The following is a 24,616-nucleotide window of genomic DNA, read 5'->3' as shown; positions in this document are numbered from 1 at the left end:
GCAAGTACTGTACAGGATGTTCTTAAAGCCACACACGAACAGCTGTGGTCCGGTGATATGGCGCACAGGATGTTCTTAAAGCCACACACGAACAGCTGTGGTCCGGTGACATGGCGCACTATCATCGATAAAATTTCTATCTTTGTTTGGGGACATGAATCCCTTAAACAGTTGCAAATAGTCTCCATGTAATAAGGACCCAGTCCACTCCATATAAACACACACCGTCCGCAGCTCGTGGTCGTGCGGTAGCGTTCTCGCTTCTCGCGCCCAGGTTCCCGGGTTCGATTCCCGGCGGGGTCTGGGATTTTCTCTGCCTCGTGATGACTGGTTGTTGTGTGATGTCCTTAGGTTAGTTAGATTTAAGTAGTTCTAAGTTCTAGGGGACTGATGACCATAGATGTTAAGTCTCATAGTGCTCAGAGCCATAAACACACACCACTCCAATATGGAACATCACCGCTAGCACACTGCCTTGTTGACAACTTGGGTCCATGGCTTCACGAAGTATGGCTATACTCGAACCCTACTATCAGCTCTTACCAAATGATTCATCTACCCAGACCATAGTTTTCCAGTCGTCTAGTGTCCAACTAATATCTTCACAAGCCCAGGAAAGGCGCTGCAGGCGATGTAGTGCTGTTAGCAACTCTCTTCGGCTGCCAGCTGCCACAGCATACTAACACCATATTTCGCTCCATTATCCTAACGCATACGTTCGTCGTACGTCCCACATTGATTTCTGTGGTAATATCATAAAGTATTGCTTGTCTGTTAGCACCGACATGCCGCCGATCTCGATCGTTAAGACCGTTGGCCCGTGGTGAGAAGTAATGCCTGAAATTTGGTATTCTCGGCACACACTTGACACTGTGAATATCAGAATATGAAATTTCCGAGATGTAATGCCCCACACGTCTAGCTCCAACTATCATTCCGCGTTAAAAGTCTGTTAATTCCCGTCGTGCGGCCGTAATCACGCCAGAAACCGTTCCACATGATTCGCCTGAGTACCAGCGACTGTCCGACAATGTGCTGCTCTTTTAAACTTGGTATAAGCGATACTACAGCCATTTGTATATGCGCATATCGCTATCGTATGGCTTTTGTTACCTCAGTGTATATTGAACTGTATTAAAAATCATTAAGAAGTTTGCTGATTCTCTCTTCAACCTTTATTTCAAGAAACCAGTGCAATACAGTGCGATGGCTTAAGAAAAAACTACTGAGTTATAACTGCCACCTCTTAGGTTTTGTTTACAGGCGAGAATACGTAAACGGTACAAGACACGTAATATATAAATTTACTGAAAGTCGTGGATGACCAGAATGAGCAATTTCGTTAAATTGTATCAGGTACAGAATGAGGTCACAAGGGGGTGAGAATGGCCAGTGGCTTGGGCTCCCCAGCGCTTCCCGTTTCCGAGACGACCGTGGCAGACTTCTCCGTGAGAACCTCTTGGCCCTGCCTGCTCGCCGTCAGATCCACCTCTCTCGTGGTGGCATCTTTCACCTCTTGTTCGCGCTCCGCCGGAACTTCCGTTGGTTGCTCCTTCTCCTCACTTTCCTCTTCTCTCGCCACCCCCTTCGGGACCCACGTTGCATAGCGCATCGAAACTACGGTGTTCCGTGGGTGCATTAGCCGACCGCGCCGGTCGAGGCGAATTTTGCGGTACTTAATACCCACTGGTGTGGGCGTCCCTTGGTACAGCACCTGCGAAAAGAAGGAAGTCTCTGTATGAATGCTTCTTTCACGAAATTGGCGTTACAGCAATGAAATCTAAATCCTGTAAATGCGTTTCATTTTCCCCCACTTTTGCTGAACTGGCATTCAGTTTACAGTGTCATCATAGGACGTCAGGTTTTAAGACAAAACCTGCTAATAGATAAATGATGCTATAACATCAACGAATGCTTCAAAAATTTTCTGTCTCTTAGGTGCAGAACGAAAACGATACGAACATTTTAAGATTTCGTTGAAAGTCTTGTCGTTCCAAAGATGATGAGAAACACCGCTACTTAACAAGAATAAAATCACTTTCAGATGAAGACCATAAAGCCATGCGAGGTACAAAGTTGAGAAAAAGTTCTAGAAGTGATACTTTATTCAGGAAAGCTGCAAAAGATGGAGAAAAAATAATACCAATGGAACTTGCTAAATTACCGAGTTATAATGGTAGACATATGGATTCCAGAGTTACAGCAGTCGTCAGTGGGATGGGTTGTTTTGGGGGGAAGAGACCAAACTGCAAGGTCATAGGTCTCATCGGATTAGGGAAGGATGGGGAAGAAAGTCGGCCGTGCCCTTTCAAAGGAACCATCCCGGCATGTACCTGGGGCGATTTAGGGAAATCACGGGAAACCTAAATCAGGATGGCCGGACGCGAGATTGTACCGTCGTCCTCCCGAATGCGGTCCTCAGTGGGTTATAACTAGTTGATTACGTCAGTGATAGATGCGGTAATACATAAGTGATCATTACTAAATTCAATTTTATGTATACAGGATGTTACAAAAAGGTACGGCCAAACTTTCAGGAAACATTTCTCACACACAAATAAAGAAAAGATGCTATGTGGACATGTGTCAGGAAAGGCTTAATTTCCATGTTAGAGCTCATTTTAGTTTCGTCCACCTACGCTCAATGGAGCACTTTATCATGATTTCATACGGGATACTCAACCTGTGCTGCAAAAACATGTGCCTCTACAAGTACGGCACAACATGTGGTTCATGCACGATGGAGCTCCTGCACATTTCAGTCGAAGTGTTCGTACGCTTCTCAACAACAGATGCGGTGACCGATGGATTGGTAGAGGCGGACCAATTCCATGGCCTCCACGCTCTCCTGACCTCAACCCTCTTGATTTTCATTTGTGGGGGCATTTGAAAGCTCTTGTCTACTCAACCCCGGTACCAAATGTAGAGACTCTTCGTGCTCGTATTGCGGACGGCAGTGATACAATACGCCATTCACCAGGGCTGCATCAGCGCATCTGGGATTCCATGTGACGGAGGGTGGATGCATGTATCCTCGCTAACGGAGGACATTTTGAACATTTCCTGTAACAAAGTGTTTGAAGCCACGCTGGGACGTTCTGTTGCTGTGTGTTTCCATTCCATTATTAATGTGATTTGAGGAGAAGTAATAAAACGAGCTCTTACATGGAAAGTAAGCGTTTCCGGACACATGTCTACATAACATACTTTCTTTCTTTGTGTTCGAGGAATGTTTCCTGGAAGTTTGGCCGTACCTTATTGTAACACCCTTTTATAAGAACATAGGAATGTTTCCCTTGTACTAGAGAGCTGCAGAGGAAATAAACAGTACGGGAAGACAAAGAATGGAATATATCCAACAAATAACTGACGACGTTGGGTGCAAATGCTACTGTGAGGTGAAGAGGTTGACACAGGAGACAAATGTATGGCAGGCCACATCAAACCACCCAGAAGAACGGAGAATGCAAACAGTGCACACATGAGCTCATTCCGTATTTTTTCACTTCATCGTCTATAGAAACGAAAGCTGCATTTAACGGAGGAAACTTTTTGTGGCAGTGGCTGTATATAGAACTATTTTTATTTATGGAATGTCTGCTGAAGAAGACAATTCTCAAAACTTGAACAATGATTTAATCAATCTGTTTCACAAGAAAGGACGCAGATAAGACAAAGGAACTGCGAATGCGTTTCACATACAACTGGAAACTCTATATCTACATTCAGCAGTCGCTCCTGAATACCTGATGACGGACAGATTCCGAAACTCATTATATGATCAATAAAGTCATTTATGGTCTGATATTTGACTTTTATTATAACGGCCCAGTCGGTCTGAGCGCAGACCTACTGATTACTGTAATAATGGTAGGCTGCCTTCTGTATGACTTTATGTACGTTTATATTATAAAGAAACTGTTTATCTGTCAGCCTGCTCTCCATTAAAAGCCAAATATTCACTAAAGTTACTGTGAACCGAAAAGAAGACTTTCAAAGACGAGAGATTAACTAACTTTACTTTTTCATGTTCTAAGATCAGAGTTTCTCAGCCCAAAATTGTGCTACATCACATGCTTCAAGTCATTCCTGCCATAGTTCGTCGAGAATACATTTCCTGGCGCAACTAAGACCAGCCAGGAGTTGCTCAGTGTTCCAATATTCGCCACAACTCCGTTTGTTGTCATATTCATCAACAAGGCATTAGTTACTAAGGTCTGTCTTCACTAGTGCTACGCTCTTTCTGGCGCTATACGGGGCACTCCCAATTCTCGGTCTAAAATATCCACAGCTGTAGATCAGGGTAGACGTTTTGAGGCTACATGAGTTCTTTGTTCAAGAATCGCTTGCGGCATTTAAGTCTTCCAGGCCTCAGATAGTTCCAAATAAGTAATGGCGTTAATTAGAGATATACATATTTGAAAACCGGGGGCCACTAAATAAGACCGCTTTGTATAGTTTATGGAGAGATGAGGGCTTCAAATAGCCAGTAATTAATCAGCATTGTAACGTATCTGCAACCAATATGTACCGTACCTACAACCAATATTGCCTATGTTCGTCTGTGAAAATACACTTGATAAGCAACCTACCTATCAGTAAACGTAATGTAACCTGCATAACACTGTTTGCGTGTTGTATGAGTGTCAGTTTCACTGTCATTTAAGCCCTCAGCAGATCGTTACATGAAAAACGTAAAACTAACATTTGGATATGTTATGACTGTGTATTTGAATATGGAAAACTACAGGAACAATTGAACCTGAAGAATGAATACCTAACCTATCTGACTGCGTTTTTGAACAAGAAATTATATGTGATACAGAGCCTGACTTGTGCAATGAATTTACTGGATTTGAGTACATGACGTATTGTGGTGTGTCAGAGTCTCTGTTTCGACCATAAATTTTTGCCCTCACCTCTTTAGATGACTGCCTTTCTCCAAGTGGTTCACAGCAATTAGCAGCAGCATGCAACAACGGCAGCTAAAGCTTCTTGTTACTAAGAATAAATTTTATAAAAAGGAGGTTCTTTGGGTCCTGTTAATTACTAAATAACTTGTGAGGGTTTCAGAAACCACTGAAACACAATAACAATAATAACATAGGTATCACTAATGGATGAGTTATAGATTAACAAATTATTTGAATTTCAAAGTTACATTAACATTTAATAAGCTCAGAATATTTATTAATTAGATGTGGAGAACAATTATTTGAAGCATAAGGAGGCTTCTTTAACTGACAAGCAAAACAGGGGATTATTGCAAACTCGGACTAACAATCAGCAGCCTAAGCCTGCAATTGCACTTTACGCTATGCTTTGAATTCCGTCTACAAGCTTAGTTAAGCCTCGTACAGGGGGTTTCAAAAATGACCGGTAGATTTGAAACGGCAATAAAAACTAAACGAGCAGCGATAGAAATACACCGTTTGTTGCAATATGCTTGGGACAACAGTACATTTTCAGGCAGACAAACTTTCGAAATTACAGTAGTTACTATTTTCAACTACAGATGGCGCTACATGTGATGTGAAAGATATAGAAGACAACGCAGTCTGTATGTGCGCCATTCTGTACGTCGTCTTTCTGCTGTAAGCGTGTGCTGTTCACAACGTGCAAGTGTGCTGTGGACAACATGGTTTATTCCTTAGAACAGAGGATTTTTCTGGTGTTGGAATTCCTCCCCCTAGAACACAGTGTTGTTGCAACAAGACGAAGTTTTCAACGGAGGTTTAATGTAACCAAAGGACCGAAAAGCGATACAATAAAGGATCTGTTTGAAAAATTTCAACGGTCTGGGAACGTGACGGATGAACGTGCTGGAAAGGTAGGGCGACTGCATATGGCGACCACAGAGGGCAACGCGCAGCTAGTGCAGCAGGTGATCCAACAGCGGCCTCGGGTTTCCGTTCGCCATGTTGCAGCTGCAGTCCAAATGACACCAACGTCCATGTATCGTCTCATGCGACAGAGTTTACACCTCTGTCCATACAAAATTCAAATGCGGCAAACCCTCAGCGCCGCTACTATTGCAGCACGAGAGACATTCGCTAACGATATAGTGCACAGGATTGATGACGGCGATATGCATGTGGGCAGCATTTGGTTTACTGACGAAGCTTATTTTTACCTGGACGGCTTCGTCAATAAACAGAACTGGCGCATATGGGGAACCGAAAAGCCCCATGTTGCAGTCCCATCGTCCCTACATCCTCAAAAAGTACTGGTCTGGGCCGCCATTTCTTCCAAAGGAATCATTGGGCCATTTTTCAGATCCAAAACGATTACTGCATCACGCTATCTGGACATTCTTCGTGAATTTGTGGCGGTACCAACTGCCTTAGACGACACTGCGAACATCTCGTGGTTTATGCAAGATGGTGCCCGGCCACATCGCACGACATTACCTCGTCCACTCTCGCAGGCAGAGCTCGTCTCCCAACAATGCTTAGAATCGCGCTCCATTGTTTCGCCCTCAGATCGATAGTTGAGTGCTTACACAATACAAAGAATAGCATTAATGTAACTATATTGTTTTCAATGTAATGGAGAGTTCTAACACACTTCTTACAGCATGTTGAATTTAAGCTTAATTTGACCTTTTGATATATAGATCTGGACAACAGCGAAAAAGCATGTTCTGCCGTGGAAAAGGATGGTGAGTGGGGTATGGTTTTCAGAACCTTTCGTCGAGATGCTCAGCTGCTGCCGACTAATTTCACTAGCATGTTATTTCTTGCTGCGACTTTATGATGCGTTTTCTCATAGTGGTGCTTGTACAGCAGTGATCGGTTCAGTAAGACACGCACATATGTTGATTTATCTGAAATCCAAAGTGATACCATTTCAGGTTACATTCCGTATACGCCTTGCCAGTTTTGAGCGAAAATGGAAGGCGCTGTGTCCTTGGAGGATTTAGTTTGAGGGAATTTTGCTGGTAGTACTATGACAGGAGGGTTAGAGCATGTTCCAGTTTTTTTTTCTACCTCCTCAAAGGCTTTTCTTGTGCTATGATGGCCATATTCTAGTCGTACAGAAAGTGACTGGAGCAGTTTGTCGTTGATAAACAGGTCGGATAGGAGGGGAGCTGGAACACTACCCTGGATGACCCCATTTTTCTACAATAGCCGTCGGCTCTTTCTGCCCTCCAGCGTCACAGTTCATTGGCTTCTGTAGCAGGGATTCGGTGACTTTTACAAGTTGGTAACCTGGAAGTGTGTCAGACAATATTCTTTATTTGCGATTCATGGGTCACTGTGTCGTATGCAGAGCTTAACCAAGGCTAGTCCAGTTATTTGTTTATTTTGATATCCTTCCTGGCTTGGCTGGTGCAGGATTTTTCCTGGTCTGAAACCGGCATGTTACCGCAGGAGCTTTGAACTCGCGATGACTGCTAAGCTGTTCAGAGTCAATCGTTCTTAAAGATTGTGTCTGTAACACAAAGAGAATATCGGGCAATAGTTCTTCATCGGTCTGCGTCTGTCCCTGGCTTTAACAGTGCTACCGACTTGGTTTTTCTACAAAACTGTGAGACTTTCCAAATTTTGAGGCAGTGATTTGTAAGGTCCACGATACACCGTTTGGCTCCAACTCCAAACTATCTTACTGTCCCACACATACGTCATCTACCCCAGCAACTTTTTCCATTTTTTATTGAGTTCAGTCCAAGGTTGAGTTCTTTTAAGGCAAATGGCACAACAAAGATATTAGGTGCTTTCTGTTGACATGTATTGATTTTGAACTTTTATAGGATTTTTCATTTAGGAGAAGTGGGTAGACAACATAGGTGGGTGATACTTTTTACGGTTGTTTGACTCCCTCACTACTACAATTGAGTTTCTGACTAAGTTAGAGGCCGTTTTACTGCACCAGGTTGTCCTTCCAAGACTTCAATCCACTTCCACTGTCTTTCTTCCTCTGATTTACCTGTGAGGCCTGTGATAAAATATTGACTGTAGCCTCCCAGAATATGCATCTCTGAAATGTTTTGGAGAATTTCTACGGATATTTTGTAGTTGTCTCGTAACGGATTCAGTTTACTTAATTTTTCGTCAAAATTTTCAATAAACTCCAGCCTCCTGGCCTTTTTAAGTTCCAGTTGGCTGGTCGTTGTCGTACAGGTTGAATAGGAGGGGATCCGGGACACTGCCCTGGATAACCCCATTTTTTTTACAGCAGGCATCGGTAGAGCACGTTTGCACTGGACAAACAGTTGTCAGGGTTGTAAACGTGCTTCCACATTTTTCTACCAAAGGTGCATCGTAAATCTTCCCATTGTTCCTATTGTAGTCGTTGTCATCCGCTTCTTTGTAGCTCTATCTTGCTCTGTGATAATTAAAGTGAATTTCAGTCTGTTATAGAATTTTGCGTTACTGTCTGACTGATCTCCCCTCAGGCGATTAGTACATAAATGACATGGTGAAGGTGCTACATTCGATTGTCAGTAGCTCGGTATTGTTGCATTTGCACCTGCCTGTCGATACTTTGTGAAGATTGCGTTGCAATATACTATGGTGTGGAGTTCGCATGGCTAAACGCAGTCACTCAATTTCTGCTCTCGTTTCTCCTTTGTGGCGGAGCGTTTTTCCGAGCGAGGTGGCGCAGTGGTTAGCACACTGCATTCGCATTCGGAAGGGCGACGCTTCAAACCCGCGTGTGGCCATTCCGATTTAGGTTTTCGTGATTTCCCTAAATCACTTGAGGCAAATGCCGGGATGGTTCCTTTGACGAAGTGCATAGCCGATTTCCTTCCCCATTCTTGCCTAATAAGAGCTTCGGCTCCGTCTTTAATGACCTCGTTGTCGACGGGGCGTAACCTCCTCCTCACTCATCCTCGGTGCGTTTTATGGAGGCACAGTACGTCTCATTTGTGTCTGCAGCAGAGCTCTGACAGTACTTGTAGTTTATTCTCGGTAATTCTCTCATTTCTTTTTTTTTATTTATTTCTGGCTGTGGAGGGACAAGGAAGCAGTCTCCATACTGGAGGAAACAGGAATTTCGGCCTCTCCTGGAAACATTGCGATAAAAAGCAAGGGTCAATCCCGCTTTAGAAGAGGATATAGCTCAATGAACCGAATGCATGTCATGCAAAACAATACCGGTAAAAAGTGAGTTAATTTGCACCTCGAGATAACACTGGCCAAGTCTAAGCATTAGCAAGTACATTTTAGGATTTTACGCTCTATGTAGCCTCCCTTTTTTTAATGTTACTCTTTTTCATCGTTAACAACCTAGGACTTGGATGTCGTGAGTTAAGGTTTCAGATAAATTACGATCGATCATCTACGATTTTCTGTAGACGCTAACCTCTGAAAAATATCACTGCACTCTAGAGGAAAACTAATACCACGGTTCAGCCGTCATTTTGTGTTAAGACTTTGGCCAGACAGGCTTAACCTTGTAAGGGACTGTTGATTTTTCCAGTTGGGACTGGGGACTGATCTGTGTTGAAGATATGCTGAGACAATGACGAAAAGAAATACTGTTTTACACCCATAAATTTAATAAACGAAATTATTGGTTGACAACGCTGTTTGCCAATGACCACATTTTTACAGCTGACGTGAGGATACAACCGTTCTATACAAGAAATATAACAACCACGTTCTACAACTTAAAATTTCGATCGAAAAACTGAAATTCATGACGTTTAAAAGTGAAGATACGGTCACAAGAAAAACAGGAATAAATGAAAACAGAGAAAATCAATGAATTCGACTTCACAAACGAAAAATACTTCCAGAAAAGAATTAAAGTACATTTAATAAGCAATGAGAAAAAAAACCTAATAAGGTTATCAAAAAATGGCTTTACCATTGGCATTAGTGGCAGTAAGACCTGGACAATAAAATAACAACTGGAAATGAACAAGAATGTAAGACGAGGAAATGAGATTTTCAAAAATGACAGCTTATTTTAGACAATCTGATAAGGAATTTAACAATCAGACAAGAACTAAGACTCATAAGCATAAATGAATAGGTGGTGGTGTATAGAGATAAATGGAGAAATAATGTCACAGGAATCAATCGAAGAAGAATGCCGATAATGAATTATCGACCAATAGGGAAAATGACAATAAGTATACCCAGAAAAATGTGGAGAATCAAAATGAAATAGCTATAGGGGTTACGGCGAAGAGGCAGCGCATGAACGCCAGTCGGACACGGCAGAGAAGACATGGCTGTGAAGTCGCCAATTGCACAATGACAGCCCTCCACCCAAGACACCATGATAGCGGCAGCCGCTACGTGGAGAGGACATAAGCGCCGCGTTCTACTGGTCGCAACCCACTTCGATAACAACGTTAGCGACTTCGTTAGCCGATGCATCGTAGCCTCTATCATTAGCAATCTCTATGTAGCACAGACTTGTGTTTGTCTCTTCTGAAGAATACTGATTATTTTGCATGTAGCCCTTTGCTTGCGGCACATCATCAAAGTTAGGTACACTACTGGCCATTAAAATTGGTACACCAAGAAGAAATGCAGATGATGAACGGGTATTCATTGGACAAATATATTTATTATACTAGAACTGACATGTGATTACATTTTCCCTCAATTTGAGTGCATAGATCCTGAGAAATCAGTACCCAGAACAACCACCTCTGGCCGTAATAAGGGCCCTGATACGCCTGGGTACTGAGTCAAACAGAGCTTGGATGGCGTGTTCAGGTACAGCTGCCCTTGCAGGCTAGGACAGCACTCGAACATTTTCTCTATCCAGAAAGGCCCATACAGGACCTGCAACATGCGGTCATGCGTTATCCTGCTGAAATGTATAGTTTCGCAGGGATAGAATGAAGGATAGAGCAACGGGTCGTAACACACCTGAAAAGTAACGTGCACTGTTCAAAGTGCCGTCAGTGCGAACAAGAGGTGAACGAGACGTGTAACCAATGGCACCCAATACCATCATGCCAGATGATACGCCAGTATGGCGATGACCAATACACGCTTCCAATGTGCGTTCACCGCGATGTCGCCAAACATGGATGCGATCATCATGTTGTTGTAAAACAGAACCTCGATTCGTCGTTGAGTACACCATCGCAAGCGCTCCTGTCTGTGATGCAGCGTGAAGGGTATCCGCGGCCATGGTCTAAGAGCTGATAGTCCATGCTGCAGCAAACGTCGTCGGTCTTTTCGTGCAGATGGTTGTTGTCTTGCAAAAATCCTCATCTGTTGACTGAGCGATCGAGACATGGCTGCACGATCCGTTACAGCCATGCGGATAAGATGCCTGTCATGTCGACTGCTAGTGATACGTGGCCGTTGGGATGCAGCACGGCGTTCTGTCTTACCCTCCTCAACCCACCCATTCCATATTCTGATAAGTCATTGGATCAACGTGAGCAGCAATGTCGCAATACGACAAACCGCAATCGCGATAGGCCACAATCCGACCTGTATCAAAGTCGGAAAAGTGATGGTACGCATTTCTCCTCCTTACACGAGGCATCACAACAACGTTTCACCAGGCAGCGCCGGTCAACTGCTGTTTGTGTATGAGAAATCGCTTGGAAACTTTCCTCATCTCAGCACGTTGTAGGTGTCGCCATCGGCGCCAATCTTGTGTGAATGCTCTGAAAATCATTTGGATATCATAGCATCTTCTTCCTGTTGGTTAAATTTCGCGCCTGTAGTACGTCATTTTTGTGGTGTAGCAATTTTAATGGCCAGTAGTGTATTTGTTCTTGTTATAAAAATCTCATTAATACGTGTAGTTCTGGGCGCTTTAGTCCAGAACCGCGCTGCTGCTACGGTCGCGGGTTCGATTCCTGCCTCGGGCATGAATGTGTGTGATCTCCTTAGGATAGTTAGGTTTAAGAAGTTCTAAGTTCTAGGGGACTGATGACCTCAGAAGGTAAGTCCCATAGCGCTCAGAGCCATTTGAATACAAGTAGTTTGTTTGTCTACGGAACCAAGTATGCAGGATTCCTAGTCACAAAAATAGGTAATAGAGGTAACAAGAGACCGTAGCAGTAAAGGGCCTCTACTTGAGGAAAGAGGAAGGATAACTCATGACAAATGTTTATTTGACAAGTACGCATAACAGTTGTGTTTATGTATGACGTGTTTAAGTACGTATGCAAGCACGTATTTTAATGTCTTTACGTATAGCTGATTGCTATATATTTCACGTACTTGGTGCAGCTGAGAACAGTTATGTATTTGACATTGGGGAACCTTCTTTAAACTGTATATAATGTTACACAGTAATTATTTCGCCTCGTAACGTTTCGTATAATTTTTATCCATGTGTAGATGACTTGAATATGGACGCTTGACCGAAACTAGGTGTCTCAGAATACTTACTAATTACCGTAGCTGTTGATGATTTCACGATGCCGTTCTTTAAAGAATGGAGGGATGAACAGAGGCGTCTTGCGTTCATTGATGAGAGCTAATTCTTTTCCGAAATGGAAGTCTCTGGAAAGACAGGGACAACAGCACGACTAAAGCTAAATGAAGGTTATAGAAATAATTATAAACGCGTGAAATCTGTGATAACTTCAGATTTTAAAAGCGGCTACCCGTCTATCGGCAGAAATGCACTGCATCAGCATTATAAAGGAATTCGGACACGTTAATTAAACAGCCAAAGTAATTAAAGGAACTTAAATACAACATCGAAAGAAAATTTACGGAGAAACTGTCAAATCCATTTGAAACAGCGTCGGATGTGGCAAAAGATGATGGTTCCCCACCTCTGCTTCTCAACTTATCATCGGAGACGGTCGTCAGACAATTGAGGAAATCCCTCAATACTAAAGCAGTTCAACTAGGAAGAAATCAAAATTAAATCACCATAGGTCGTCGGGGTTTTTCAGACGACATAGCGTTTGTTATTAATCACTGGATAGTCCCACAGAACAAATTGGAGATGTGCAGAAACAAGCAGCCAAAATACGACTACAATAGAATTTAAAAAAAAAAAGAAAAACAGAGTTCATGAAAACTATTAAAAAGAACATCAAAATCTTAAAATTTATGACAGTGCAGTACCTAAAATAAATTATTTTTAAACACTTAGGTGGATGGATAGCCACCTGTATAAGAGAAAAGATGGCAATAGGAAACAAAATACATACGACAGAGTGATGAAAAATAATGCTTCCCATATTTTTATGTAAAAGCTCTTAAAGTTTTAGAACAAAGTTATTCTTCATGCCTACATGTTTTCAGCCCCTTGACGCTAGTCGGCTCCGAAGTATAGCGTGTAAAATTGTGTTGTGTAGCCTTGCGTTTATTGTCATCGATCATGCTCCATACAGTCCCGACATGGTCCCATCAGATTTTCATCTGTTTCCAAAATTTAAAGAACATGTTTGAGACCTTAACTTTCATCACGATGAAGCGGTGCAAGCGAAGTTGAGGTTGTGGCTCGCTCAGTCAATAAAGTCAAGCATTCTAAAGTAACTGTATCAAAAATTGGTCTCTCGTTGGGAGAAATGTGTTCGTCGCCAGAAATAAAGCATTAGACATGAAGAATACAGATGTAGAACGTTAATAACGTTTCTTTTTTTTTAAGGTTTAAGAGTATTATGAATATTTCACTCGTAAAATGGCAAGAGCATTCCATACGACAAAAAGCACATATAACAATTCCTTTTGTGTCGGTAAATAAAACTAACAACAATATTCTATCGTAAAGTGTTAAGGATGAGATACAGTATGCAAAAGAAACACTTAAAACGATCAAATTTGTGGAACTTGAAAAACTGGAACAAGTTGATAGAAGAACCTTAAGGAAATTACAGTGACCTAAAAGTATTAGCAATGCCAAGTACAAACTTAGATGAAACTAATAAGTCTATTTGAAAATGGACAAGATAACAGAAGTAATGAGAAAAAGAAAACTAAAGTTCTGAGCTCACATAACGAATGGATAATAACAGATTAGCCAAGCGACCTTTCAACTTCCACACGACTGAGTGAAAGTGACAAAGATAAGAAAGACATTGGAGTTAAAACAGGTCTGACTGATGACTTAAACAACTTTTTTAGGTTAGTACATAAGTCCGTAGCTTTTTTTGTTTTGTATATCGGTATTTCGGTAGCTATGGGTTTACTTATCGATTGTCATTTTTTGTTTGTAGTTCACTGTTGCGATCTGAGTTTACGTACTATCACTCTGTCATTGGGATATAGAGAGTGGAGCTGCGATTGCCGTGTGAAGAAATCGGAACATATGCGACATACTTCTGTTTAGACGTGTGAGGCAGCCAGAAACATTTCACCGTGTATGGAGATAATGTCATTCGACAGAGCACGGTAAGAAAATGATTTTCTCGTCTTTAAGGAGGGTCGTTTTGACATTAGTGACTCTCCACTTTCAGGACGACATTTGCAATTTTATGAAAGTCGTTTAGACGCATTAATCCACAATTACTCACGTCAGTGTACTCGAGAACTGGGAAATGTGATGAACCGTGATCAGTCCGCCATTGTGTGTTATTTGCATCCAAAAGGGAATGTCGTAAAATCTGTCGAATGAGTAGCGCATGCTTTAACCCAGAATGACAAACACTTCTACCGCATGCTTTAACCCAGAATGACAAACACTTCTCCACACGGAACTCCATTTTATAGCGTCCATAGCTCCATTCACTATGTACAAATGACAAAGTGACAGTATATAAAATCGGAAAGCAACAGGAAACTACAAACAGAAAATGACAATCGACAATTACACCCATACCTACCGTATTTGCATTTCTGATCATCAACTGGCTCGTGAACAACGCCGAACATTCCTGTCCTGTGTCATTACTGGTGACGAGAAATGATTACACACTACTGGCCATTAAAATTGCTACACCACGAAGATGACGTGATACAGACGCGAAATTCAAGCGACAGGAAGAAGATGCTGTGATATCCAAATGATTAGCTTTTCAGAGCATTCACACAAGGTTGGCACCGGTGGTGACACCTACAACGTGCTGACATGAGGAACGTTTACAACCGATTTCTCATACACAAACAGCAGTTGACCGGCTGGTGAAACGTTGTTGTGATGCCTCGTGTAAGGAATAGAAATGTGTACAATCACTTTTCCGACTTTGATAAAGGTCGGATTGTAGCCTATTTCGATTGCGGTTTATCGTATCGCGACATTGCTGCTCGCGTTGGTCCAGATCCAATGACTGTTAGCAGAATATGGAATCGGTGCGTTCAGGAGAGTAATACAGAACGCCGTGCTGGATCCCAACGGCCTCGTATCATTAGCAGACGAGATGACAGGCATCTTATCCGCATGGCTGTAACGGATCGTGCAGCCACGTCTCGATCCCTGAGTCAACAGATGGGAACGTTTGCAAGACAACAACCATTTGCACGAACAGTTCGATGACCTTTGCAGCAGCATAGACTATCAGCTTGGAGACCATGGCCGCGGTTACTCTTGACGCTGCATCACAGACATGAGCTCCTGCGACGGTGTACTCAACGACGAACCTGGGTGCACAAATGGCAAAACGTCTTTTTTTGGATGAATCCAGGTTCTGTTTACAGTATCATGATCGTCGCATCTGAGTTTGGCGACATCGTGGTGAACGCTCATTGGAAGCATGTATTCGTCATCGTCATACTGGCGTATCACCCGGAGTGAGGGTATGGGGTGCCATTGGTTACACGTCTCTGTCACCTCTTGTTCACAGTGACGCCACTTTGAACAGTGGACGTTACATTTCAGATGTGTTATGACCCGTGGCTCTACCCTTCATTCCATCCCGGCGATACCCTACATTTCAGCAGGATAATGCACGACCACAAGTTGCAGGTCCTGTACGGGCCTTTCTGGATACAGAAAACGTTCGACTGCTGACCTGGCCAGCACATTCTCCAGATCCCTCACCAACTGAAAGCGTATGGTCAATGGTGGCTCGTCACAATACGCCAGTCACTACTCTTGATGAACTGTGGTATCGTGTTGAAGCTGCATGGGCATCTGTACCTGTACATGCCATCCAAGGTCTGTTTGACTCAATGCCCTGGTGTATCAAGGCCGTTATTACTGCCAGAGGTGGTTGTTCCAGGTACTGATTTCTCACAATCTATGAACCCAAATCGCGGGAAAATATAATCACATGTCAGTTCTACTATAATATATTTATCCAATGAATACCCGTTTATCATCTGTATTTCTTCTTGGTTTAGCAATTTTAATGGCCAGTAATGTATTAAGTAGATCAGTAGCCCCTGGCGACACGTACCCTCTCGCGGTCCCTGATGCTGATGCGCATCTCGACCTCGGCGGCGGCCAGCGTCCTGGTGACGAGGTAGACGGTGGAGGCGCCCCTTAGCGCCGCCTTCTTGAAGGAGAGCAGCCCGCGGCCGGGCACAGTGAGACAGCGCAGCGACAGGTCCCGCAGCAGGAGGCATAGGCTGTCGCGGCCCGTGCCGGGGTCCCTCACCACCACCTCCACCGTCACCGGGCGTTCCACCGGCAGCGGCGCAGGCTTCTGCAACACGCCCACCATCTGCACTCACTCCGAGCGAGATGGTGCAGTGGTTAGCACACTGGACTCGCATTCTGGAGGACGACGGTCCATCCTGATTTAGGTTTTCTGCGATTTGCCTAAGTAACTTCAGTCAAATGCCGGGATGGTTCCTTTGAAAGGACACGACCGACTTCCTTCCCGCATCGATGGGACCGATGACCACGCTGTTTGGTCCTCTCCCCAAACCAACGAAGCAACCAACCATCCATCAGAACTCACATGACAGTATCTAGCTTCGACGGTTCCACCGCCCACGCAGGTTGTATGACTGGTCCAAAAGCTACTGTAGACAAGGACGTCCGCCAAAATTTATACTATAAGGAGCAAGATTCTAAAGCTGCCCTCTTCGATAGCAAAAAGCTGGAGAGAACTGTAACGTTACGCTTACGTAGGAGATCTAGTAAGCCAAACAGTAAGAAGTAATTGTTGTACGGCTAAACGCTAGTGGAACCAGGGCTTAGGACCTGCCGTAGCAGTTCCGGTTAGGTGAACAGTATGGTTGAGTCCAGGTACAAAGTCAAGCAACGTGGCAGAGATGGGTAAATTCCAAAGCTGGGAATCTGGATGGCTATTGCTCACATGGCCTTTGCGCAGAAGATGCAACAAAAATGGCAGGGCGCCCGACAAGCTGAAAGATGGCCTCTTACAGCTCTTTGAGAAACTATAATGATTTACAGTCAGGCGTTAAATCAAATCTGAATGCATCTGCGATCTCAGAAAAATAAGGCGCATTCAATGGTGCAACTGTGATATCACGTATTGATACAAGCGTACTGGCATTACACAATTGGACAGCCAGTTTCCATCTGGCGCCTACGTAGCCACGCCTCCAGCAGCTCTGTACCACCAGCACACACTGCCGTGAGCGAAATAGGACAGTTGGCGGCAGCCACCTGCCCGACTTGCACGTGGAAACTCATCACTACGACACCTTCACTTGTGCTTACTTTACGGAGCCTCATCCTATTTGGCGCTGTGGTAGCTGATCTCTGTCTCCTGCTGCTTTGTCTGTAATGAGTCTTTGTACATTTGGAGAAATACAAGTTAAGTAAATCTTCGGTTTCTTGTGTTAACTTGTTCACTAACCATTTCTCTTCTGTCCAGTTTCCCTACGGCGACAGTTGCTGCACAACTCTGTGGCTCACCACTCCTTACCATTGTGTACGAAGTCGTCCACAACAACAACATTTTCAATATTTTTAGAACTGCAGAAGTTTATATTTGACAGTGAATAAACTTTTTCTCAACGAACCTCTTAATTAACAACTTTTAACACTTCATGTGATTTGAAAATAAGATTTCTCAGATGGTAGCATTGCACACCGCTATCATCCTTGAAAGCTACACACCTGTATCTGTTTTATTTATTGATTTATAATGTCTCTTATATATTTTTCATTATGAAAACTTTGGCAGAACATCGCAACTACCACAATTACACAGCAAATGATTACAACATGAGTACCTCATATTTTGTCATAAGTGGGTTTTTATTAAATGAAATGTTTTCTATTCTGTCTGTAGCTTTATTTAAATGTTGATTGCAAGTAAGATTAAAAAGCTATGCTAATTTACAAATGGCCAGTTGCATGTGTTAGCAGGCACCCCAATTGAAAAAGAGAACCAAAAGACGCTCTGATCAAGAAGGCATAAATAATTATTTAAACAAAATTTAACGACAATTCTTTCCCATTTAAAATGTGCGCACTTGCACAAGAATGATGACTTATTCATTTATGAACAAACCTTTATTTGTAATTATTGTGAATAATCTGAGTGTGACTGAATATTATTAGCACTTCTTATTGTAGCATATTACTTTAGTCCAGCAAGTGGTCAGTAAAACTAAACTCAACTCTGCCCAAACAGTCTATGAAGGCCAAAAGGTGCCGTATCATCCTCAGCCCACAAGCGTCACTGTATGCAGATATGGAGAGGCACACTAGTCTGCCGGTCGTATGTCAAAATGGTTCAAATGGCTGAGCAAAATGGTTCAAATGGCTCTGAGCACTATGGGACTTAACTTCTGAGGTCATCACTCCCTAGAACGTGTTGTTGTTGTGGTCTTCAGTCCTGAGACTGGTTTGATGCAGCTCTCCATGCTACTCTATCATGTGCAAGGTTCTTCAACTCTCAGTACTTACTGCAGCCTACATCCTTCTGACTCTGCTTAGTGTATTCTTCTCTTGGTCTCCCTCTACTATTTTTACCCTCCACGCTGCACTTCAATTCTAAATTGGTGATCCCTCGATGTCTCAGAACATGTCCTACCAACCGATCCCTTCTTCTAGTCAAGTTGTGCCACAAGCTCCTCTTCTCCCCAATTCTATTCAGTACCTCCTCATTAGTTATGTGATCTACACATCTAATCTTCAGCATACTTCTGTAGCACCACATTACGAAAGATTCTATTCTCTTCTTGTCTAAACTATTTATCGTCCACGTTTAACTTCCATACATGGCTACACTCCATACAAATAGTTCAGAAACGACTTCCTGACATTTAAATATATACTCGATGTTAACAAATTTTTCTTCGGCAGAAACGCTTTCCTTGCCATTGCCAGTCTACATTTTATATCCTCTCTACTTCGACCATCATCAGTTATTTTGTTCTCCAAACAGCAAAACTCCTTTACTACTTTAAGTGTCTCATATCCTAATCTAATTTCCTCAGCATCACCCGACTTAGTTCCATTATCCTCGTTTTGCTTTTGTTGATGTTCATCTTATACCTTCTTTTCAAGACACTGTGCATTCCGTTCAACTGCTCTTCCAAGTCCTTTGCTGTCTCTGAAAGAATTACAATGTCATCGGCGAACCTCAAAGTTTTTATTTCTTCTCCATGGATTTTAACACCTACTCCGAACTTTTCTGTTGTTTCCTTTATTGCTTGATCAATATACAGATTGAATAATATCGGGGATAGGCTACAACCCTGTATCACTCCCTTCCCAATCACTGCTTCGCTTTCATGTTCCTCGACTCTTATAACTGCCATCTGCTTTCTGTATAAATTGTAAATAGCCTTTCCCTCCCTGAATTTTACCCCTGCCACCTGCAGAATTTGAAAGAGAGTATTCCAATCAACGTTGTCAAAAGCTTTCTCTAAGTGCCGGCTGCGGTGGTTTCGCGGTTCTAGGCGCGCAGTCCGGAACCGTGCGACTGCTACGGTCGCAGGTTCGAATCCTGCCTCGGGCATGGATGTGTGTGATGTCCTTAGGTTAGTTAAGTTTAAGTAGTTCTAAGTTCTAGGGGACTGATGACCACAGCAGTTGAGTCCCATAGTGCTCAGAGCCATTTGAACCATTTTTCTCTACAAAAGCTATAAACGTAGGTTTGTCTTTCCTTAATCTTTCTTCTAAGGTAAGTCGTAAGGTCAGTATACCCTCACGTGTTCCAACATTTCTACGGAATCCAAATTGATGATCCCCGAGGTTGGCCTCTATCAGTTTTTCCATTCGTCTGTACAGAATTCGCGTTAGTATTTTCCCTAGAACTTAGAACTACTGAAACCTAACTAACTTAAGAACATCGCACACATCCATGCCCGAGGCAGGATTCGAACCTGCGACCGTAACGGTCGCGCGGTTCCAGACTGTAGAGCCTAGAACCGCTCGGCCACTCGGGCCGACGCCGTATGTCAGTTTATGAGAGCCGAACCACTACTTTTCAGTCAAGAAGTTCCTCAGTTCGCCTCACAAGGGCTGAGTGCACCCCGCTTGCCCACAGCGCACGGCCGACGGGATGGTTACCCATTCCGACGGCGTTTAACTTCGGTGATTTGACAATAAATGGTGTTACCACTGCGAAAAGGCCGTTGGTGGGAAGTGGTCAAGCTGAATCAAACTATTTCTGTAAAGTTGACGGAGGATGTATTTTTGGTGGGAACGATTTTCAGCCTGTGGAAAAGCAGACAGTAGTGGAAAACTGGGAGTCAAGTGGAGACTGGGCCTTTTCGAGTGAACTGCTCAAGTGAGCGATTCTCACACCCTGATGCTCATTCTGGAAGAACAGGGACCTGACTCTGGTAACATGTGTGATTCAATTGTGTGGGTGTTCGATTCTGGGTGGTGAACGGCTGCTACAGTACTTTAATTTCTGGAGGGACTTTGTATTTCAAGAGGTCTGAATGTGCTTCCGAGTAGGACTCTTAACGTCTTCCGCTTGCACTACTGAACTGACGAAAGGCAGAGTATGAGTTACTGTTCTTTGTATCATGGGTGATGATGTACAAATCACCATGTTGAACTCTGAATTATTTTGAGCTGGTGAATCTTCCGTGCATTGTGGTCACAAAAAGACGTACTTTTCATGAATTTTTTATGACTGTTTAGTTTGAGGGTTTTGCTAACGTTCTTGCGTTCCTCTCATCGTAACTTGAATGTATTTTACAACAATATTTCTGTCTGTATTATACATCATTATCGTAGGACAACTTTCTGTTTATCTGAGATGTCCTTTCTGGAATAAACAGTATTTAACATAATTCTCTGTCACCTACATCAATTCCAGGCGTTAGAATGGAACCCTTGTATTAAATTTCTCATTTAATTTTTATTTTGTATTTCTGTGTATTTTATTAACTCGCAATTCTAGCCTATGCATACACTATTTGACTACAGAATCACAGCTACAGATTATTATTTGCAGCGAATTTGTTATGGGGCATGAAAGCAGATGTACGCTGCTCGACGCAGACTAATAGCACCTACACCACATTTAACCATGTCTGTAAAGAGATTATTTCCGTTTGAGACAATAAAAATACTTAAATCATCTTATCAGACTCAGTAACTTGTTTCCTAATTAGCATCTCTGTTCTTGTTATGGAAAAGGACAGCCATTTAGCTTGGAGTCTTCCTAAAAAAATTTTGCTTGTATGATTTTGCGGAACGCAGGTTTAGTCCAAATAAACCACTGGCCTTTTATTTGTTTGTATGCTACAAATGCACGGTGCGCAAAACTGCACCTCTTGGGGAGCCAATATCCCTTCATTCCATGCGACATTTGTCCGTTGTTACATTTCCTGAACTTAATACTGTTCACAACAGCCTTGTCACTATAAAGTCGTCCCTTGACTAAACCAGACCCATTGTAGTCTGTACGACCACCCGTCATCAGTATGACACAGTACGCGGCCGATCCCCTGTCCGCGATTCCGTAGGACCGGAGAAGCGGTAAGTTGTGCTTTTACCTTGAGGTTCCCATAACAAATTAGCCTTTGTCTCCTCTTCCTTTCAGAAATATAGAGTTATGTCGGGTTGTTAATTACTGCGTTACAATGTGTACAACACGTTGGCCAAGATTACGTAGCTAATTCCAAAGCTTCAACTTTCCTTCCCCTCTGTTTCAGCTCCATTACACTATATTCACATGCCATTAGACAAGAGAGTGTATCATCTTCAGCATCATCACATTTCCCGCCTATCTGTTATCATTTCACTGAGAACTCACAGTTACGTAGAGATTGAAAGATTAGCATTAGAACAGGAAAAGCTGGAGGATAACATCCAATCAAGTGAAACTAACTGGTATGTTGCAAGAAGATTCGAGAAACATCTGCGCACCCAGATCTGAAGAACCGACGATGTCATTACAAAACGCGGTCACTACTTGCACTTGCGTGGGAGCAGTGACGCAGTGAGTGTGTAAGGGGGGAGGGCGTGGGACGATGGTGAGAGAGAGAAGGGTGGGCTGCCAGAAACCCCTTATACTAAAGGCGACATGCGCGGCGCCTCGTGGAAGATGTGTGTAGCAGGGGTGTAAAGACATTGTAATACCACGGGCCGCAAGCTCCTCACTGTGATCATGTAAAGGATTGCGAGAAAGAAAAAGTTATTTGTTAGACAAATATTCACTAAAACAAATATGTTTTACAAGGAAAGGAAAGAAAGCTGAGCAAAAAAAAAATTATGAGAACGAACGTGAGGGGTCGGCCCCATCTGACCAATAGCGGGCCGCGATGTGTGTGTGTGTGTGTGTGTGTGTGTGTGTGTGTGTGTGTGTGTGTGCATCTCTGCTGTATGACGACGAGAGCTACCGACGCCTGTGAGCACGTTCATTTACAACTTATACAATCAGTAAACCCACTATTCTTTAAAGAATCTAACTCATGTATAAAACAGCTTTAAAGTCTGATTACTTTACAGACGAGTTGACGTTATATATATTTGACTTTAAGAATGTAAGCGGAGGAAGGTTTATAGAAGGTTTGAAACTATATTAAAAGTTTCCTCTAAGTTACTACGTACTTAAAATCTCGAAATATGCGTGAATTAATCATGCTAAAATTTCTCTTCCACTTATGAGTATATGAATGAGTAAACGTGTTGGCCCTCCTCTCCTTTTCGTTACTCTTGCATTGCTTCATGTTGTATGATGTTATTCTGGGTAAAATCATGTTTCACTTACGTATAGTAGGAGAGGTCTCTCTATTTGTGTTTGTGCACTTTCTGTTTGAGGTATTCGTTGGGCTACAGCCGGCTTTAGGTCGCAACAGCCGATGTCGTGACGTCAGAGCACGTGCAGAGAGACCACATACCCAGAAGAATGCTGTAGAAGAGAACATCGAGCATGGATATATATTTTTAAACAGTGTCTTGTCTAATGTCTCTATATCAGCGGGGCCCAACCTTTTGAGATGACCTCGTCCGCACTGGAAGAGGCCGTACATAATATACTTAACACCATTAACAACAACTGCTTGGAAACAAACGGAAAAGGAAACCGGGATGGACCAATGAGAGAATATTATCATGTGGCGGGCGTTTCAGATCGCAAATACTCTATTTATGATAACTTTACACAGACAAAATTTTATCGACTTCCTTTTTTACTTAATCGTATAATAGATGCTCACTTCTTGGGCCGCAATGACAATTGCTTTGGGCCACATGTGGCCCACGGGCTGCGGGCTCGACAATCCTAGTGTCAAATGAGAGACCGAGCGAGGTAGCGCAATGATTAGCACAATGGACCCACATTTGGGAGGACGACGGTTCAAACCCGCGTCCGGTTGTCCTGATTTAGGTTCTCCACGATTTCCGTAAATCACCACAAGCAAATGCTGTGGTAGTACTTTTGAAAGGGAACATCGGATTTCCTTACCCATCCTTCCCTAATCCGAAGGGATCGATAACCTCGCTCTTTGGTACTCCTACCCCCCCACCCCCCTTAAATCAATTAAACAATAATTTTAAAATGAGGACACCAGCTGCAAAAATGTCAGGCTGACGAATTTTCTGACACAAAACATTTTGCTGAAACACTTTGGAGTACGCACCTATTACAGACGTCACTTGGGATGTTCTATTTCTAGCTATGAGTCCATCATATCATACGCAAAGATCAGTTCAGGTTCAAGATCTCCTATACAGATTTCATCAATTGTAAGAATCTTTTTCAGAAACTGTTTTCCACTTACTTGATAACGTTGAAGCTATTCTTCTGCAATTCTTTGCGACATGCTTTCTGATATTCACTCAAATTATGCGAAACCATCTGGCAGCAACTTTTCTCATCTTTAACTTTTCAGTTAGGATTCTGTAACTGAAGCGACAGACATCATAGCCTCATATGTAAGTTCCTCACATGTTTTTCGTTAGTCCTCTCTCAAATTGTCATTAACAATAAACTGAGAGGTATAGTCTCTTAGAATGGCCTTCCACTTCTTGAGTTATCCTCAGTGCTTACTCGACCTTCACAGAGACGAGCAGCCCACCGTGATACTGTGCTACGAGCCACTACATTATTCCCATACTGGTCTTTCAAACGACTCGATTTTGATGTAGGTTCAAATGGCTCTAAGCACTATGGGAGTTAACATCTGATGTTATCAGCCCCCTATAAGTTAGAACTACTTAAACCTAACAAACCTAAGGATATCAGACACATACATGCCGGGGGCAGGATTCGAACCTGCGACCGTAGCAGCAGCGCGGTTCCGGACTGAAGCGCTAAGAACCGCTCGGCCACAACGGTCGGCTTTGATGTAGGAAGACTGGTTATTGTGCGTAATCTGACTTGACTCGGATTCAGCTACTATTTTAAAACTGAATTATTCGCGTACCAGCAAACACACACGACCGCCACGCCTGAAGT

The 24,616-nt window shown here is 42.9% G+C and overlaps 1 protein-coding gene across 2 annotated transcripts in view; it reads right to left on the bottom strand.

The window, feature by feature from the left end:
• Positions 1 to 1,148: 1,148 nt before the first annotated feature.
• The window catches only part of LOC126267522 (uncharacterized), an 82,776-nt gene continuing 59,308 nt past the window's right edge, over positions 1,149 to 24,616 (bottom strand). Inside the window, exons 3-4 of one of the 2 annotated variants that reach the window (XM_049972824.1) lie at positions 16,226 to 16,474; positions 1,149 to 1,714 (exon numbers count right to left, since the gene is read on the bottom strand). In XM_049972824.1, coding sequence (XP_049828781.1) covers positions 1,370 to 1,714; positions 16,226 to 16,474 — 594 coding nt within the window. In that variant the 3' untranslated portion in view covers positions 1,149 to 1,369. The remainder of the gene's footprint in view (positions 1,715 to 16,225; positions 16,475 to 24,616) is intronic. The other variant, XM_049972825.1, reaches the window with a different exon arrangement.

This window comes from Schistocerca gregaria, chromosome 4 (assembly GCF_023897955.1).
Source record: "Schistocerca gregaria isolate iqSchGreg1 chromosome 4, iqSchGreg1.2, whole genome shotgun sequence".
Classification (NCBI taxonomy): domain Eukaryota; kingdom Metazoa; phylum Arthropoda; class Insecta; order Orthoptera; family Acrididae; genus Schistocerca; species Schistocerca gregaria.
Note: the sequence above shows the minus strand (reverse complement) of the source record. Positions and strands in the feature narration are given on the sequence as shown.